An 18,445-nucleotide genomic window follows, 5' to 3' on the forward strand; every position below is an offset into this window, starting at 1 on the left:
GAGGCAGTGCCAGGCAGCCAGGTTGGTCGGTACAAATGAATGGGTCTGCTTCATCTCCTCACCAGAAGTAGGATCAGACAATCAGACACTCCCAGGTCCCTCAACCATCCTATTGCCCTCCCAATCTCCAGCCCCACAGCACCCCAACACTAAGCAGGGCAGGAGTGTTTATTCATGAGCCCCATGCCTGTGGGGGACATAGCTTGGGGACATCCCATGGGGAGGCACAGGGCAGCTTGGTGACCCCCCTGACCATCTACTCCCTGCTCCTGCCTGCAGCCCCTCCTGCTCAGAGTGGGGCCAGGAGGGTGAGGGGCAGCAGGGCCAGCAGGATGGAAAGCGGGGAGTTTGGGGGAGCATTGCCACGGGCGTAATATTGGGCAACGGCAACATTGGGGTTCCCCTGCGCAGGATCGAACCACATCTGGATGCAGCGACCGCTGCCACGGTGGTGGGATGTGTAGCGGTAGGAGCCAGACCAGATCTGCTCGCAGAGTGCAGCCGCCGTGGGGAACACAAACTTGAACTTCTGGCACATGGCACCCTTGGGACACTGGTTGGTGCCTGGGGTGGGGCAGAGGGTGAAGTGGGGGCTTTAGGAAATGGAGGGTGATGCTCCCCTGCACATGAGGTGCAGATGGGTCCCCACTGGCATTGCTGGGGAAGACAGAGTTGATCTCAAGGTGGCAGAGGGTCAATCACCACATCCCACACCCCATGAGGACCCTCACACCCCCTGACCCACTCACATGCACAGGGGATTCCCACCTGGCTGCCACCCCCACCCCATGGGGACCCTCCACCCACAGACCCACTCACAGCCACCAGGGAAGGTGGACACAACCTCCCCTGCAGCAAGATGGAGGGTGACTGGACACCCACCAGAGGGTCAAGGCATGATAGGGGAGTGCCCTGAAACCCCCACTCACCTGTAGTCCAGTTCCAGCCCTTGTGCCAGTTGACCTTGCAAGTGACAGCATCCTGGCAATCCTCCCACCACTGCTCGCAGTCCTCCTGGCACAGTGGCACATCCCGGATCCGCTCCTTCCGCCAGCTGTTGTCTGCCTGCAGGGCCCCCAGTTTTCCCCAGTTCACCCCAGGGATCCTGGTAGGTGGGTGAGGGGGGGGTCTGCACCTACCTGGTCGATCCATGGCCCCAGGTTGGGGGAACACTCATAGAGACACGTATCCTGGATGAAGTGACGCTTGCACTTCTCTGGCATGGCCCCACAGTGGTCCCAGTTGAAGTTGTACAGGTAGGACTGGTCCTGGTGGGCTTCCACACTGGTGTTGGCAGTGCAGCAGGCATTGTCCTTCCAGAGGACACACTGCACCAGGGCAGCCAGGGCTCAGCTGGGACCCATCAGGACCCACCAGGGTTCATCTGGGACCTGCTGTGGGTCCGTGGAAAGCACCAGTGCCCACAGGTGGGTGACACTGGGTTATGGAATTCATGTTAGGGCACAGAGCCCCCCAGCCTCCATTCTGGTGACCCCACCAGCGAGTGACACCAGTGGGTGCTGGCACAGTGGGTGAGGACCGTACCTGCCCATAGAGCTGCCCCTCAGGGCCAGGCTCTGTTTTATGGTGCTTGGCATCCATGCAGACGTTGAGCAGTGAGTCCTGCGCCACCGCCACTGCTGCGCTGGCAGCTGGCCAGGCCACCAGCACCAGCAGAGCTAACACCGCTGCCATTGCTCTGCCAGGGCGACAGCCAGTCAGGACGGCAGCACTGAGAGACACGGTGACAGCAGGGACAAAGTCCCCCACTGTGCATGTGCGAGTGTGGCAGCACTGGTCACTGCCCAGGACCACCAACAGTGGGGTCAGGGATCTTGCCTGGGGGGTGCCAGGGGTCAGGGCTCTTACCTGGTGGGAAGCTGGGCTCCAGGTGCTATGGGACGAGCGCAGCTCATCTCAAAGGTCGTGGCGCAGCACAACCCTTGGCCACTGATCACGGGATGTGGGAACGCGATGGATTGGGCAGCACTGAGGGCACGGAGGAGACAGTGCACCCCGCCCTGGCACCCCGTTGTGTCATGGATTGACACTCGTGCCCATCCTGGCCCCCTCAGCCCTGCGTGCAGCTGGGATTCAGCCTCCTGGCGCCAGGCTGGGGCCAGCACCAGCCAAAATCCACCTGTGGTTGTTTTTCCTCCCCTCCCGTGGGAGGTGGCCTGATTCCCTGACACCAGCACAAGGGGCAGGACCTGGCCCCCCAACACCACAGGGTGCCTGTGAGTGAGCCAGGGGGTAAGAGATGTTGCTGGTGGGGTCACAGATGGCCAAAGGGTAAAGCCAAGTACCCCTCATTGAATTGCAGATACTCCACGGGATCACAGATGCCCCATGGAGGGGGGAGCAGATACCCTGGGAGAGAGCAGTCACCTGTGGCTCTTAGGGGACAGAAACCCTCCAGTGTCAGACATGCCTTGGGGCGGGGGGTGGGGGGGGGGGGGGGAAGATATCCTGGAACACATGATGGGTGGGCGAGACATGCCCCGGAGGTCACAGATGCCCTGAAGAGGGGGAAGATACCTCCTCACAGGTGACAGATACCCCCACCCATGGACGGCAGTTGCCCCCAAAGGAGCAGATACCCCATGAGGATCACAGATACCTCCCCACTGGGGTCACTGGTACCCGTGGGGGTCACATACCCACCATTAGTCACAGATACCCCAAGGGAGGCACAGGTATTCCGTGGGGATCACAAATACCTCCTCACGGGGGTCCCCGATCCCCCGGGGTTCCCAGATAACTCCGGGGGCGGTCACGTTCGGACGCACGGGGGGGGGGGGAGCCCATCACCTGTCAATCAGAGGTCGCCCCGCCCCCGGACGGCGCCCCAGACCACGCCCCGCCCATTCTTCCCCCTGCGGGCCTGGCCCCGCCAGACACAACCCCCTCCCTCCGCGCATGCTCCGTGCCCTGGAACTGGTTCCGGGTTGGACTCCACTTCCGGCTCGGCGGCCGGCGCCGGCCTGGCGCTGCTCACGCCATGTCCACGCTGTTCCCCTCACTCCTGCCCCGCCTCACCGAGTCCCTCTGGTTCAACCTCGACCGACCGTGCGTTGACGAGACCGAGCTGCAGCAGCAAGAGCAGCAGCACCAGGCCTGGGTGGGCACCGGGGCGGGGGGAGATGTGGGGCCGTGGGTTCGAGTGTCAGGAGGCCGGGAACGGGTTCGGGGCTGGGGAGGCGGCCCTTCCTCCTTCAGCGGGCACGGCCGCGGTGCTCGTTGCAGCCCCGAGGCAGTGCCTGGGGTGGGGGGTCGCGGGGCTCCTCCGGTGCGTCGCTCCCCCCGCGTGTCCATCGACTGTGCCCGTTCTTCAGCGTCCTGTGCCGGTGTTGCCGGCTCGGGCACCGCTGGTCCCGTGTCCGTGATCCGTGTGCCACGCTGGCTCGGTGTGGGCTGTTCCCGGAGCTCCCCGTTTACTGTGTGGGGGTTAATTAACAAGCTGCTGCTGAACTGAGGCTCCTGCACCAGCTCCCAATTAACTAATTAACTAACCTCCCGAGGGAGTCGAGGAGCGATTTCTGATCCTGGTAACTGACAAGTGTTTGCGCTATGAGCGTGGTTTGGTGCTGCAGTGCCCCGAGTATGGGGGGGAATATCTATTTGATTAAAGTTTTTTTAAAACCCTCAGTAATTAAGTTTTTATAATTAAATAAAAAAGTTTAAATCAATTAAAACCCCAGCACTTAGAAGAGGTTCCAGGTCCCTCTGGGTGGGAGGTGCTGACGTATTTTAATTGAGCTTTAATTGTCTGCTGTGATTGTGTTTGTCTGGCTGATGAGGTGCCTCAAATTTGATTCTTTTTTGATAAAGAACTACATAAGCTTTGTGTTTGAGCTCCTCACACCACATATGGGGACACCTTGAACCCTCTCAGCCCCAGAGCATCATTGGGACCACCCTGCCTGGTGCCAGGGTGTTCAGGCAGATGTCTGTAGCTGCTCTTCCCTGCCTGGCTGGGGGATGCCAGGGAGACAGCAGGACTCCGTGGGCAGCTGCCAGCTGGAAATAGGCATGGTCAGGAAGCAACACAAGCCAGCAGCTGAGATGGAAGGGCCTGTTTGCCAGGATATTGTGGAGCTGTCAGGGTGCTCACCCACCTCTCTCCCTTCCCCAGCTCCAGAGCATCGCTGAGAAGGACAACAACTTGGTGCCCATAGGAAAGCCAGCATCCGAGGTGGGTGTGTGGGCTGGGAAGGGGGGGGTTGCCACAGGGCTTGAGGGGCAGATGGGATGCTGGAGCTGTTGTGTCCACAGCACTATGATGAGGAGGAGGAGGAGGATGATGAAGATGATGAAGACAGCGAAGAGGACTCAGAAGATGATGAGGACATGCAGGATATGGATGAGATGAATGATTATAATGAGTCTCCTGATGATGGGGAGATCAATGAGGTAAACAGACCCCAAAGTAGGGAATGTGCAGTGTGTGGGACCCTGAGCGTGAGCTCTGGGGGCTGTCTTCGATCCTTCACTCCCTCTGTTGGGTTCTCTCTCTGGTGGGGGATCTCAAACCTCTTTCTTTCCCAGGTGGACATGGAGGGGACAGAGCAGGATCAGGACCAGTGGATGATCTGATTCTGCCACGACCACACCAAACTGGAGGCTGGGGTAGAGCCTTTGCCCACCATGGCTCTGGGGGACAGTTCAGTGAAGCTCCTCCTGCCATAGATGCTGTGTAGGATGGGGGGCTGAGAGGGAAGCCCCCCAGGGGAGCCAGAGGGGAGACTGCCACCTGGCACATTGGAGCTGACACATCTTTTCTAATAAACTCAGTTTTCAAGAAAACAACTCCAAATCTGTGTGAGGCCACCAGGGCAGGCAGGGGGTGCCACCCAGGCAAGTGCAGGGCTGCTCCCCACCATCCACTGGGGTGACTGGCAGACCTCCCTGTGCAGTGCAGGCAGGAGCACTACAGGGAATGAGCCACGTCATTACCACCCACTGCACCCCACCACAGACCACAGCAGCCACCGTGTTTCCTCCAGAGCCCATGTTGAGGCTGAGGCGGGGGGTTGGGGACCTGGTACTCCCGCAGTAACCGTGGCCACTACGAGGCAGGAGCTTGCCGCCTGCTCAGCAGGTACCGGTGTAGCGGAGCTCGGCAATGCCATCAGGAATGGCGCGGAAGTACTCCAGGCTGGCGCGGTGCACCTTGCAGTGGTATTTGCCGCAGGTCTTGGCGTACTGCAGGAAGTGGGGTGCCCCAGGGAAGAGGACATTATCGGCAAGGATGGTGGCCCCCTCAGCCAGCAGCTGGTGGCTCTCCAGCAGCCGTAGATCCCTCAGGTAGCAGCGTTTCCAGTGATCCATGAAGACCAAGTCGGCTTTCATCAGGCCATGCTTCTCCCGCAGGTGGGGTATCACCTCCTCCGAGGGGCCCACGATCAGCTCCACCTGTGCTGCAGCACCCTCAGTCGCTGGGGCAGCGTGTCAGGGTGCCCACCCACCACCCTGCTTCACAGGGTGGTGACGGGTCCACATGGGACAGGACCTTTCTCTTCCCACATGTGCTACCCAGCAGGTGCTGCAGTCCCTGCCACAGCAGCAAAGGACCCCCACCCATCTCCTCCCTGGTTTCAGGTGCAGACCTGGGCTTTCTCCCAGTGCCCGGGTGCTCACCGTCTGCTCGCTGAAGCCGGCCAGGCGGATGACCTTCTCAGCCACGGCAGCATGTCGGGGGTCCCCCTCGATGGTGTAGAGGCGGGCACCTGGGGGCAGCCCTTGTGCCAGCAGCACGGTGCCATAGCCACAGTACGTGCCCAGCTCCAGCACCCGCAGTGGTGCCCGCTCCACCAGCACCCGCTCCACGATCCGCCCTGACATGGCATGTGCCTCTCAGCACCCACAAACCTGCGCCACCCAAGCCCTGGGCAGGACAAAGGTGCCAAGCAGTTTCCCAGTGCCCAGAGGAATGGAGGAGAGCCATGCCAAAAATGCCACAGCCAGGTCGCTGATGCCATAGCCATACCAACAAAGCCACGGCTGTGCTAGCAGTGCAATGGCCATGTCAAAGGTGCCAGAATCATGCTAATGATACTGTGGCTATATGAACAATGCCACCGCCATGCCAATGGTGCCATGACCACACCAACCCTGTAATGGCTATGTCAGTGCTGCCATGCCTGTGCCAGTGGTGTTGTGGCCATGCTGGCAGTGCCACAGCCATGTCATTGGTGCCATGGCTATACTAATGGTTCCATGGCTGTGCCCCGTGTCATGCCCAGTGTGGTGTGGGCAAGCAAGGGTGGCACTCACCTTTGTCAGGCCCCACACAGCTGAGGTGCTCACAGTGGTAGCACCACTGATCGAAGGTCTGGAGGATGTGGTGGGGGTCCCCAGGGATGGCATGGGCCAGCAGGTACTGGAAGGCACGCTGCTCCCGCGAGGTGCCGGTGAGCCGGTCCCGCAGCCAGGCCACCAGCACTGCCCGGTACAGCAGCATCAGGTAGTGCCGGTATCGGATCAGCAGAGTGACAATGAAGGGGAGGAAGGCCAGGGCAATCACCGGAGACACCATCACAAGCGAGTGAGGCTGGTGATTTCAGCACAGTTGCTGAGTTGATTTTGTTAGTTTCCTACTTGGGAATTCTGCCAAATGGGAAGTTCAAAGCACCCTTTGTGTCCACTATCAGTAGCATAACCTTGAGCCCAGGCTTTGAAAATCTCCCCTGTGCAGAGATTGTTGAAGCATGTGAGCCCTAAAGGATAATGAGGCAAATCTATCCCATCACAGGGGATGCTGTGGTGGGGCATCCTCCCAGAGTGCCAGCCTCACAGCTCCCACTCATGCCACGAGTTGGCTGTGCTGTGCACACCCTGGAAGTACCTCTTCCTGGGCTCCAGTGCTGCTGGGCCTGCAGGGCTGGGGCACCCCAGGATGCTGTGGGGGTCCCTGTGCCAGGGCTGGGGAGTGCTGGGGACCCATCCGCTGGAGTCCTGATATTTGGGTTGGCAGGGCTGGCATCTCAGGGGGCTGGGCTGCTCTGAGCGGCACCGTACAGCACAACCCCTTACACCCGCCTTGGTCCAGCTTTTCTGCTCCCACCCCCCCATATCCTGCACCTCAGACCCTGCTTCCCACACCCTGCTCCCCACACCCTGAGCTGTTGGGGGTCCCCAGCCATGGCAACAGGATAGGGCAACGGGGGTGGCACCTACCTGTCCTCACACTCCAGGCAGGCAGCGGCAGGCAGTCCTGCGTGGAGCCCTGCTGCCACTCAATTATTGATGGTGTCACCTCAGCTGCAGCTGAGAGCTCCAGTTACCAGCTCAGTGGGGCTGCCAACTGAGACGGGGCCAGGCTGGGGCAGGGAGGTAGTCCTGGGCTGCAGAAAGGGGCCTGGGGCTGGGGTGCTGATACTGGAGCCTGGGGTACCAGTACTGGAGCTGGGGCCCCAATACTGGTGTGTAGTACTAGGAGCTGTGGTCCTGATACTGGAGCTGGAGTCCTGTCACTGTGCACTGAGAACACTGGGTACTGGAAACACTGGGTAACAGGAGCACAGGGAGCCAGGAGCACTGGGCACCGGGAGGACTGTGAGCCAGAATCAGTGGTCTTTGGGGACACTGTGGGGCCTGGGACCATGGGGGTATTGGGAGCACTGGGGATGTGGAGGGTTGGGGCACTGGGATCTGTTGTGGTTTAGGAATGGTACTCCCCTGTTCAGTGCCCCCACCGAGACCCTGAAAACCATACCCATTCTCTCTCTCCCCCACTTTCCTCTCCCTCTTCCTACAGCAGCAGGATGGAGAGGAGAATTGGAGGCGCAAAAGGTAAAGACCTCAGGTTAAGATAAGAACAATTTACTGGATATAAGAAAACTAACAGTAACAGCAACAATACTAATGACAGGGGGTACAAGAAAAGAAACTATTCACATAGAAGACCCCCTTCCTGACAACAGACAATACCAGATGGCTCCCTCTGCCAATTTCCTTGACAATGAGTTGGTGTATGACAATGGTGTGCTCTGTACAAACTTGTGCCACAAGGATTGTGTCCACTGGACACCTGGTCCTACAGGGGACTGCTCATTATTTGAATCCCTACAGTAGATTCAACCTCCAGCACAGCTCATTCTCTCCAAGATACTGGGTACCTTGCTCCATGGTGTTCCACTTGCCTCGGTGCACTACTCGATCACCCTTGAGAGAATGCCTTTCCCTCGTGCTTGACCTGAGAGTTTCTGTCCTCTTCCCAATCCCCTTGTCAATGTTCACATCCCAGCACAGGGATCCCAGCTGCTTGGCTTCACTACCATCCAGTTCCATATCAAGGGCTGGGATATCCCAGCACTGGAGCAGCCAGGTCACCAGGGGCTCATCTAACTGGCAGCTGAAACCTTTTCACACATCTTACAGCTCACCTGGGGACATGGATCAGGTGATTTTCTCTGGCCCTGCCTCCTCCTCCTGTTCTGAGGGTGCTGATTTTTCATCGCTCACTAACTGAACTGATCTTGTCTTGGATTCCCTCTTCTGTGCAGGGGTGAGTGCTTCCAGCATGGGTTGTTCACCGGATTCAGCTGCAGGTGGTGTGGCCACGGTGCCTGTTGCTCTGTTTCTTCCTCCTCCCCGAGGGTGCTCTCTACTGACCACCAATGTCCAATAAAGAGTAGCCAGGGCCCAACACACTGCAGTAAGCTACTCACCTCTGGAGTTGCCATAGCATACTCCTGTCACTTTATCAGGGTCCTGGAGTTGTTCAGGGGTGAACTCCCAAACCACTGGAGCAGAGAATTTCTCAAAAAATTGGCCAATTTTCTTGTACATTCCATGCCGCTCATGACTATTCCCCCTCACGACACGTCTCCGAATGGCTGCCTTGGAAATCTCTGCTCTGCCTCCAAACATGACTCTAAACAGTGTGGAGCGCACTGAGACATAGCAGACATCGCAACAAGAACGTGCTTTCCCTAACATCCAAAGGCAATTCAAAATTCTGAAAAGCTGTTGTAACAGGCCCAAAGGAGGAAAAGGGGGGAAAAGGGGGAAAATCATCCTTCCCCCCCCAGACTGGGTACAAGTATTAATGGACTGCCAAAGGTAGTGCTGAAGTAAGGGCAGCAGGAGAGCAGCACAGAATACACATCCCAAAGTACCCTCATTGCCCTTGATGTTATCATGTCATAAACTCATATCCCACAGTACAGCAACAGAGCAATGCTGATCCCTGTCCCTGCTCTGTAAAAGGTCACCCTGAGGAGCACATACAGGAATACATCCAGGGTTAGGCACCATACCCACGTGAACGGACCAAGCAACGTTGTGACCAGTGGCTCTGGACCTAATACAGCAAATGCTGAGATCAAGTTTGTTTCCAACCTACTCTGGACAGATCTATTGTTATCTCAACCCTCAGTGCCCCACACTGGGTGACAAATAAGGACAGTCATGGTTTAACCGCAGCCAACAACCAAGCCCAATACATTCGCTTGCTCCCTCCCCATCAGCAAGATCAGGGAGAGAATTGGAAGAATAAAGCTGGAAAACTCGTGGGTTGTGATTGACATAGACAGATTAATAGGGAAAGCAAAGACCATGCACACAAGCAAAGCAAAACAAGGAATTAAGTCACCTCTTCGCATGGGCAGGCAGGTGTTCAGCTATTCCAGGAGAGCAGGGCCCCATCACATGCAACAGTTATTTGGAAGACAAACACCATCACTCCAGATGCCCCCCTCTTCCTCATTCTTCCCCCCACTTAATATTCTGAGCACTGGAAGCACTGGGAACAGGGGGGACACTGGGAACACTGGAGGTACTGGGAACAAAGGCGACATGGGGACCACTTGGAACTCTGGGAGCATGGGGAATGTGGGAACACTGGGAGCACTGGGAACACTGGGGACAGTGGGAGCACAAAGGGTGTAGTCCCAAAACAGGTTCTTCCCCCAGTGTGCAAGAAATGAGGTATTTGGTTATTTACAGTTGTGCACAGAGAGGGGGGTTGGGGAGCCAATCTACAAAGCCAGCACCACACCTATTGAAACTTTTCACTATTTATACATTTAGCAAACAAAACTATTTTTCATTGGCTGTGAGTTACCTAGTTCTGTCATTAATTAGTGTTCTACTTTCTATTGGTTATATGATTCCCATGCTTTGTATGTTAATTAGTCTGCATGCACAGTCTTTCTCCCCTTTTGTGTTGGTGGATCTCTTGGGTCAGTGCTTGTGAGTCGGTGGTCCCAGTGCTAGAACTACCTGTCAACTGTCTGAGTTGATTTCAGCACAGTTACTGAGTTGATTTTGTTAGTTTCCTACTTATCTTGGGAATTCTGCCAAATGGGAAGTTCTGCACCCTTTGTGTCCACTATCAGTAGCATAACCTTGGGCCCAGGCTTTGAAAATCTCCCCTGTGCAGAGATTGTTGAAGCATGTGAGCCCTAAACTGTAACAAGGCAAATCTATTGACAACGAATTTATCCTTCAAACATCTGGACATCAGGAACATTGTCCCATTGGGACACTGGGAGCACTGGAGGACTGGGAACACTGGAGACATTGGGAACACTGGGACCACTGTGGCACAGGGAACTTGAGGGCACCAGGTACATGGGGACACTATGAGCACTGGGGACACTGGAAGCACTGGGAGCACTGGTAACATGGGGAGTGTTGGGGGACTGTGAACTTGGGGGCATTGGAAACACTGGGAACACTGGAAGCACAGACAACATGGAGCCCAAGGAACACGGCGTCTGAGCACGGGAGCGCGCCCGGAACATACGGGGAGCACTGGGGGGAGGGGGCGGAGCACTGGGAGCAGACACGTGACCGCGCGCTAGGCCGCGTGACGTAGCCCACGTGCGGGCACCGCCCCATCCCACGTGACACCACGCGCGCCCCTGGCGGCGGGCGCGGCCGTGTGCGCGCGCGCGCGCGTGTGTGTGTGTGTGTGTGTGTGTGTGTGTGTGTGTTCCCCGCCGCTCACGTGACCGGGGTGACTCGGCGCTCACGTGACCGCGCGGCGGGGCCGTGCCGGAGCCGGGGCCGCGCTCGCCATGGGCTGCTGCTACAGCAGCGAGGCCGAAGCCTCCGACCAGGTGGGCCTGGCGCCGGGGGGACGCGAGGCCCGCGGCGGGGGCGGCGCCGGCGCCGGGAGGGACGCTCGGCCCCACTCCCGTCTCCCCCGGGGCTGCCCGGTCGCGGGGGGGGTGGGGGCAGGCGGCGCGCGTCCCCGGTGAGGCCTGGCCCTTCCCCGCTCCCGGGGCCCTCTGAGCGCCGCTCCCGCCTGTCGCCGCCTTCGTGTCACTCGTTCCTCGCGTGTCTTGCGCCGCCTCGTGTGTCCCCCGGCTGCCGCGTGGGGGCTGGAGGCGGGGGCTCGGGGATCGGCCCAGACCCTTCCCCCGTCCCGCTGCAGGTGTAAGTCCAAGGCCTCAAACGGCGCCGGCGGGAGCAGCGCCAGCTTTTCCTTCTTGGGACAGCCTGACTGCCGCGAAGCTCAGGGGCCGGGGCAGAACTGGGACTGTCACCTGTCCCGCGAAACTTAATCCGCGGGTGCGGTGAGAGCTCGGCTGTGACAGCCCGTCCCCGGGGAGCCCAGCCGGCTCCCACTGTGTCGTGAGAAAGGAAGGAGAAGGGCCTGGCCTAGAGTATCGCAGCAGCATTTCCCAGCAGGAGAAAGGGGAGCGGAAGCTTCTGGCTGGGGAGGAGCTGGAGATGCCACCGACGGCATGTGTGGAGGAGTGGCTGCACTCCCAGCCCACCATGGGTCACAGGCTGAGCGTCCTCTCGGGACAAGACAGACATGGAAGGGCTTGAGCATGTCCAGAAGTGAACGGAGCTGGAGAAGGGGCTGGAGCACAGGGAGTAGCTGAGGGAACTGAGGGCCTCAGCCTGCAGAAAAAGAGGCTCAGGGATGACCTTCTTACTCTCCACAACTCCTTGACAGGAGGGTGCAGCCAGGTGGGGGGGTCTGTCTCTGCTCCCAGGGAACAAGCAACAGGACATGAGGAAAGGGCTTCAGGTTGTGCCATGGGCGGTTTAGGTCAGATATTCGGGAAAATTTCCCTAAAAGTGTTGTACAGCCCTGGCACAGGCTGCCCGGAGCAGTGTTGGAATCCCCATCTGTGGAGGGATTTAAAAGCCATGTAGACTTGGCACCTGGGGACACAGTTTGGTGGTGGGTTTGGCAGTGCTGGGAGAATGGTTGGGCTCAGAGGGCTTTTCCAATTTTACTGATTCTATGATCCTGTTCTCTTGCGTGTTTGTGCCCATGATCTCCCTATTGGGCTCTTCTCACAGCCCCTGCAGCACCATTCAGAAAAGCCAGAGGATTAAGGGCTGAGCTGCAGCTCTGCACCTCCTGGAGTGAGTGGGGAAACATGCCCTGTGACTCTGGGAACCCCCCACACCACGGTGTCCCTGGGCTGTGGCAGATGGGGCTCAGGTGAGCCCCCCACTGTTGCAGGGTGGGGTGTCTGTGGTGCCCAGTCAGGAGTGGAGCCACGGTAGATCGTCATTAGCTGCAGGGTTTTCATGCAGGTCGATGCTGGCTGCAGACTCCTGCCTGCAGGATTGGCCACTCCAAATGTGCTGCCCGATTTCAGCCACACTTGCTGTCCTTGTGGCTGGGGGGACTTCAGCTGGGAAAAAGCAAAAGAATTGGGTAAAGAGGTGGCTGGCCATTGCCCCAGCAGCGCTGAGGCTGTCCTGGGTTACACTGGGATGCACAGGGAGCCCTCCTGGCAGGTCGAGGGTGAGACTTGCCTCATTCCTTGGGGTTAGTGGTGCTGATGTGGGGAAGCTAGGGCTGATTTTCCTCTTGCCTTTCACTTAGGAGGAAGAGACAAAGCGGCTGCTGGAGCCGGCAGCCAGCCCACCCAACAAAGTGCTGAATGGAGCGGAGCAGAGCTACCACAACCTCCCGTCGGCACGCACTGATGAGCAGGCCATGCTGTCCTCCATCCTCGCCAAAACAGCCATGTAAGCCTCAGGCCATGTCCATGGGGCAGGCAGCATGCCTCGGGGACCAGTGGTGACCCTGGATGTGGCATGCAGCTGGAGGGCTGCCTGGCTGTGGGCCCCGGTGATCAGCCATATGTGCTGAGGGCAAGGGAGGAGCTGTGGCAGAGCCCCCTGTGTCCCTCTGCCCTCAGACAGCCCCTTCCCTCAGCTTTGAGCCCAATGGGAATACAGATGTGAGGTGACCCCTCAGCTGCTGGGTTGGAAATAGGGGCAGGGTTTGGATAAGAAAGTGAGTCCATGGGGATGTGGAGAGGGTGGCTGGGGGGGCAGCAGCACTGTATCCCCTTCCAAGGAGGCTTTTCCTCAAATGCATAGGGGCAATGTGGGGACAGGCCTGTGTCCAGCCTGGCTGGGAGGGCTTTGGGATGCTCGAAGGCCCCTCTGCTCCCTGCCTGGCATTGGGGAGCTACTGGCCACTGGTGTGTGTCCAACATGCAGGGCCACAGCAGCTCTGAGTGCTACTTTGCTGTGGGGTGCACACAGTGGGGCTGTGGCAGGGCCCTGGGTAAGAGCCCAGTTCTTCTGTGAGCCCAGGGCTCGGTACCGGGGCTCTCAGGACATCTGCCGAGTGCATTGTCCTCCCAGCAGTCCCTGCTTTTTTCCTCAGGTGGCTGCATGCCAAGGTCCCCAGAGCCCAGACCAGCCCCCAGCTTCCTGCAGATTCTGCCTGCCTCTGCCCCAGGGCAGCTGTGGGCTAACAGTCCCTGGCATTTCCCTCCTGGAGAACAGCCACTCCAGCCTGGCACACTTGTGTCCAGCTGGCAGCATTCACTGGGCGAGTTTGGCCTTGAGATGTTTGTTTTGAGGTGCTGGTGGGTGCTGGATTTTGTCTGCCCTGGTCAGAGGATGCTCTGAGATGGGGAGGGAACTCAGGGGGAGCAATGAGCCTCCAGTGGGAGCCACTGTCTTGTGTCTCTGCAGCAACATCATTGACGTGTCGGCAGCAGATTCCCAGGGCATGGAGCAGCACGAGTACATGGACAGAGCCAGGCAGTACAGGTGGGACCTGCGCTTCTCCCCTGGGGTGCCTGCAGTCCCTTCACAGCCATGTGTGTCCCTGGGCAGGTCCCAGGGGCTTTGGCCTGGCCTCAGCATGTAGTAGGGCTGTGGCGTCTTGGAGAGCAGGGTGCAGCCTGCTCAGGGAAGGCCCATGGCAGTGCAGGCAGCAGAGCCCAGGACAAAGGGTTCCTGTGTTCACCCAGCCCTTGGTGCAGATGGTGGGGGGCTGGATGTGACTGCTTCTGCTTGACAGGTTCCTGTGTTGGAGAGCTGGATGCTGGGAGTGCAGCACCACTGCTCTCCCTTTCTCCCCCTGGGGGTGCAGCACCCATCCTCTGGGTGTCCCCATGTCTTGGCATGGCACTGATGTTCTCTGCTCTCCCCTCACAGCACACGGCTGGCCATGCTCAGCAGCAACCTGACGCACTGGAAGAAGCTCCCACTGCTGCCGTCTCTGACTAACCAACCGCACCAAGTGCTTGCCAGTGACCCTGTCCCCTTCGCAGACCTGCAGCAGGTGAGCAGGCTGGGGTGAGCCCTGGGCCCCTGCGATGCTCCCCAGAGACACATCCTTATCCTAGAGGAGCAGTGGTGCCCTGCTGGCTTGCCCAGAGCTCTGGCAGGACTTGTTAGAACTGAGGGCAAAGCCTAGGTCAGGTTTAAGGCCTTGTTAGAGCTGGGGGGCAAAGCCCAGAACAGGCTTAAGGATTTGTTAGGGCTGGAGGTTAATCTCCTGTGATAGTTTATTTGGGATAACCAGGAGCTGCAGGAGCCATCGGTGATGCAGCCGTGTCCTTGTGCCCGCAGGTGTCCCGGATAGCTGCCTACGCCTTCAGTGCGCTCTCACAGATCCGTGTTGACGCCAAAGAAGAACTGGTTGTACAGTTTGGCATCCCCTGAGCCTGCCCCCACCACGTCTGCTCCACCGCTTTGGGTTGTTTTTGATTTTTTCCCTATTTTTTTCTCTTTATATCCCTTCCCTCCCCACGGTGCTGCCACAGAACTTGGACAGATACCCTGTTTCCTACTAAATGCCAAGGCGCCCATCATTGGCACATCGAGCCCACCTGCATTGCTTGAGGCTTTCTCCTCCTCATGGGTGGGTGGGTGGGTGGGTGTGCGTGGGGAGGAGGCTGTGTCAGCTGGACGCTGCCTTGCACAGGGATGAGCACAAAGGGAACAGCCGGTGCAAGAAGGCCCTGGTGTGGGTCAGCACTGTGTGCCAGGTCACCAGGATGGGTGGGCTGGAACCAGGCAGATGTGATGCTCTGTGTGGGGCCTGGTGGCTCCAACACCATCCCTTCTCATTTTTACATGTTTAGACCTTTATTTTGGTTTTTGTGTTGTTTTTTTTTTTTTAATTACTATTATTTTTTGCCACAGTAGATAAAGCCACGTTCATCCAGTGCCTGTCTCCACTGTTCTCCGTCGCACACAGCATGGACGTGATGGGGGAGCTGTGCCATGGTGGGGAGGGGTACACACATCTGTCTGTCCCTTGTCACCTCTTCCATCATGTCCCACAGGGCCAAGAGGACAGGGGGACAGGGAATGTGTGATGACCCACCCTTAAGGGGAAGGAAGCACCTAAGATTTTGTAGCAGGTTTGGTTCTGTAACCAGGCGGAAACACCAATTTAGTGTAGTGGTTTGGTCCAAAATACTCATTACTGTTTATCTTCTGTGAGATGAGAATTAGGAGAAATGCAAAGCAGGCACCAACCTTGAAAGAATATAAAGAAGTTTATTAACAGACCTAAAAGGAAAAAAAAAACTATACCACACCTTCAGAACTCTTCTCCTCCCCCCACCTTCCTCCCTTCTCCCACTGACAATGTAAAGACAACCCTTCAGATGTTCAGTCTGTTTACCACTTCCATAATAACCTTGTTCAGTCCATTTAGAAAGAGAAGTCTCTTCTTGCTTGTGCTATGAAAACATTATCACAACGAGACAGCCGCCCACTTCCAAATATTGTTCAGTCCATTTAGGAAGCGGAGTCTCTCTGCTCGCATGTGAGTCCCTTTCCCCGACTTGCAGCTTTTCCTACAACTGCTTTCGAGGGTCCACTCTTGAAGTTTTTGGGGTACAATTTTAAGGTTGAGCCGTTCAGAAACAAAAGTTCTCTTCACCCATCTCTGGGAGCATTTCATCTCTAAGAATAGAGGCCCTTCTCCTTCCCTGGGAGCAAAGGGTCTTCCTCATCTTCATCTTTAGGACTATCTCTGGGAGCATGTCTAGGAACTGAGGTTTTCTCCTTTCCCGTTTGGAGCAAAAGTCCTCATCTGGTCCATCTCTCCCTGTTCAAACTTCTCATGAAGTTACAGCTGCATCAGCATCTGCCTATCTCAGCACAGGTGCTTTTGCTTACAAGTTTAACACTCCACCCCCCATATCTTCATGGAATTACAATGGGATACTCTGATATATCATAGCTTCACAACAGAATTTCAGCTTTAAGCATCTCCTCTTTCTCTTCCCTCAGGTTTTCAGCTCTTCACAGCAATAAAAGGGTTAATCTCATCTCAGCCTTGCAGCTGGAATGTGGCTTATCCCAGTGGAGAGTGGGGGGAGCTGGGCTGCTCCGGCTGCCCACGGCAAGGCAGTGGGGGGGGTTCTGCGGGCGGAACCGGGCCCGTCGGTTCCAGGATGGCCGTGGCCCGGCCCGGCCCAGCCCGAGCAGGGCCTGGGCCGCGCCCACTGGCCCCCACACGGGCCCCGCAGCCACCTGTGCCAGCGCCAGAAACGAGAGAGAGCTTGGGGGGGAGTTTGTCTATTCTTAAGTGTGGATCACAGAGGCGGTCACAATTTTAAGTGGCTTAAAGAATTGTCCATGTTCAAACTGGCCAGCTGATAGGTTCTGTCAGGTCATAGAGAAAGCTGTAAGAAGAACATCACTTCCAAGACTTAGCTTGCTAACCTATGACAGATTTATAAATGCTTGTGGTTGGAAGGAATGTCAAAAGTCAGAAGGTTTGCAAATAATCAAGAGTTTTAGTAGTAAATTACACACTTGGCATGGAAATTGCAGGGTACCTTTTTATGGATAGGTTTCCCCATCCTAAAGATGGATTTCTTGTTTTCTATGCAAATTAGTCATCATGCAGTCTGCTCTTTCAGGTCTTCCTGGAAATGGGTCGGAGGGGTTTGGGGGTCTTTGGTGGTCTTAATCCCACCCTATAGTCCATGCCCGCTTCCTGCCACTCATTCCTGTGCTTATGCTGTAATGTCTTGTGCTTATCAGCAGGAACTACAACAAGAATTTTTTTTCTGGTGCTGGCCTATCTCACCTTGCCCCCCTTCTCCAGCCATATCTTGTTCTTTCTCATGGTGTGTTAATATCAACAATCCTTGTTTATTACCAACAGTCCTTGATTGGTTCAACAGCCATCCGGTATCTATATTTGAGACATACAAGTTAGCTCTCTTATATTCTGGGAATAGAATGCTCTGTGAGACTTTGGACTGCAGTTTATAGGATCATTAGAGAGTGGGCTTCAGTATGCATTAGCCCCTTATAAATGAGAGCTCAAATGGTCTCACGTTGGATTGCTGTCTAAAAGGTTGCAAGCGAGTGGGCTTTAGTCATAGTAATTTTCCATCCTGGCCATAATTTGAGTTGGTTGAAGGTTCAATAACAAAAATACTGTTTCACCTGGGTTGTTACTCAGGCAAGAAAAATGAGTTTCCAAGTTTGTTCATTAAACAGATGCTCGTTAAACATCTGTTAGTTCCTTGGAACAGATTATATCTGATAAGCTCAAAAGGGGCTTAGCCCAGATGCTGTTGGTGAAGGCGAAGGCCTAACAAGCATTTCTCAGGTCTTGATGGGGCCTGGGCAGTGGCGGGGGGATGCACCACCACAATCCAGTCCATGACTAAACTCAACTTCTCTGGGCCTCTACAGGATGAAATAGGGCTGTGGGTGTGGGGACAAGCCCAGGACCCCCCAAGTGAAATGAGGCCCTACTAGTAGGTCAGGGCAGGTTTGGGGGCTGGTGAGGACCCCTGCCCAGCTGGCACTGCAGGGCAGAGTGGGGTGTCTGCATGTGACACACCTCCAGAGTCCCCCCCCCTCCCCCATGTCCCCTGACTGACTGGGGGCTTCCATGTACTCCTTGCCCTGCATGTGACCCCACACAACCCCTTCTACGAGCACCCAGGACCCCTCGTGTGTCTTCACCTCTGAGTGGGGGCCTGAGACTCACACTCCCACGCATCCCCGTGGTCCCATGTGTGTCACTATGCCTTCACGGGAGGCCCCTGTCTGTGTTCCCCTTTGCGCCAGGCAGCGCTATAACCCCCTTACACTAGGGCTTCCCTCGCTTGGATTCTTGCATGAGTCCCCAGGAGCCCATGGCCCCGCGTGTGTCCCGGTGACCCGCAGAGCGCTCCCCCTAGAGTCCCACGTGTGTCCCGGACCCCCGCGCGTGTCCCGGCGACCCGCGGAGCGC

At 57.0% G+C, this 18,445-nt stretch overlaps 4 protein-coding genes across 4 annotated transcripts; 2 read left to right on the forward strand and 2 right to left on the reverse strand.

Annotated features, from left to right (window-relative positions):
- Positions 1–289: 289 nt before the first annotated feature.
- On the reverse strand, positions 290–1,916 carry LOC309570733 (folate receptor alpha-like; the record flags this gene model as incomplete). Its single annotated transcript, XM_082277746.1, has 5 exons — positions 290–564; positions 930–1,065; positions 1,140–1,328; positions 1,546–1,699; positions 1,870–1,916. 5 exons carry the CDS (start codon positions 1,914–1,916, stop codon positions 290–292), a joined length of 801 nt encoding a protein of 266 aa, XP_082133872.1.
- A 1,027-nt stretch (positions 1,917–2,943) lies between these two features.
- ANAPC15 (anaphase promoting complex subunit 15) lies at positions 2,944–4,800 on the forward strand. Its single transcript, XM_082277445.1, has 4 exons — positions 2,944–3,121; positions 4,136–4,195; positions 4,276–4,413; positions 4,549–4,800. The coding sequence occupies exons 1-4, from the start codon at positions 3,002–3,004 to the stop codon at positions 4,594–4,596; spliced, it is 366 nt and encodes a 121-aa protein (XP_082133571.1). The 5' UTR covers positions 2,944–3,001; the 3' UTR covers positions 4,597–4,800.
- Positions 4,801–5,094: 294 nt separating this feature from the next.
- Positions 5,095–6,538, reverse strand: LOC309571490 (transmembrane O-methyltransferase homolog; the record flags this gene model as incomplete). Its single annotated transcript, XM_082279026.1, has 3 exons — positions 5,095–5,415; positions 5,641–5,837; positions 6,277–6,538. The coding sequence occupies 3 exons, from the start codon at positions 6,536–6,538 to the stop codon at positions 5,095–5,097; spliced, it is 780 nt and encodes a 259-aa protein (XP_082135152.1).
- A 4,344-nt stretch (positions 6,539–10,882) lies between these two features.
- Positions 10,883–15,398, forward strand: LAMTOR1 (late endosomal/lysosomal adaptor, MAPK and MTOR activator 1). Its single transcript, XM_082278125.1, has 5 exons — positions 10,883–11,069; positions 12,806–12,951; positions 13,915–13,992; positions 14,383–14,509; positions 14,800–15,398. The coding sequence occupies exons 1-5, from the start codon at positions 11,028–11,030 to the stop codon at positions 14,890–14,892; spliced, it is 486 nt and encodes a 161-aa protein (XP_082134251.1). The 5' UTR covers positions 10,883–11,027; the 3' UTR covers positions 14,893–15,398.
- The last annotated feature ends 3,047 nt before the right edge of the window (positions 15,399–18,445 follow it).

This window comes from Coloeus monedula (assembly GCF_965178545.1).
Source record: "Coloeus monedula genome assembly, chromosome: 3".
NCBI lineage: Eukaryota > Metazoa > Chordata > Aves > Passeriformes > Corvidae > Coloeus > Coloeus monedula.

Coding starts and splice junctions, on each gene's coding strand:
- ANAPC15 (XM_082277445.1), top strand. CDS start 3,002: ATGTCCACGCTGTTCCCCTCACTCCTGCCCCGCCTCACCGAGTCCCTC. Junction 4,196..4,275: donor TAGGAAAGCCAGCATCCGAG/GTGGGTGTGTGG, acceptor TTGTGTCCACAG/CACTATGATGAGGAGGAGGA. Junction 4,414..4,548: donor ATGATGGGGAGATCAATGAG/GTAAACAGACCC, acceptor TTTCTTTCCCAG/GTGGACATGGAGGGGACAGA.
- LAMTOR1 (XM_082278125.1), top strand. CDS start 11,028: ATGGGCTGCTGCTACAGCAGCGAGGCCGAAGCCTCCGACCAG. Junction 12,952..13,914: donor ATCCTCGCCAAAACAGCCAT/GTAAGCCTCAGG, acceptor GTGTCTCTGCAG/CAACATCATTGACGTGTCGG. Junction 13,993..14,382: donor GACAGAGCCAGGCAGTACAG/GTGGGACCTGCG, acceptor CTCCCCTCACAG/CACACGGCTGGCCATGCTCA.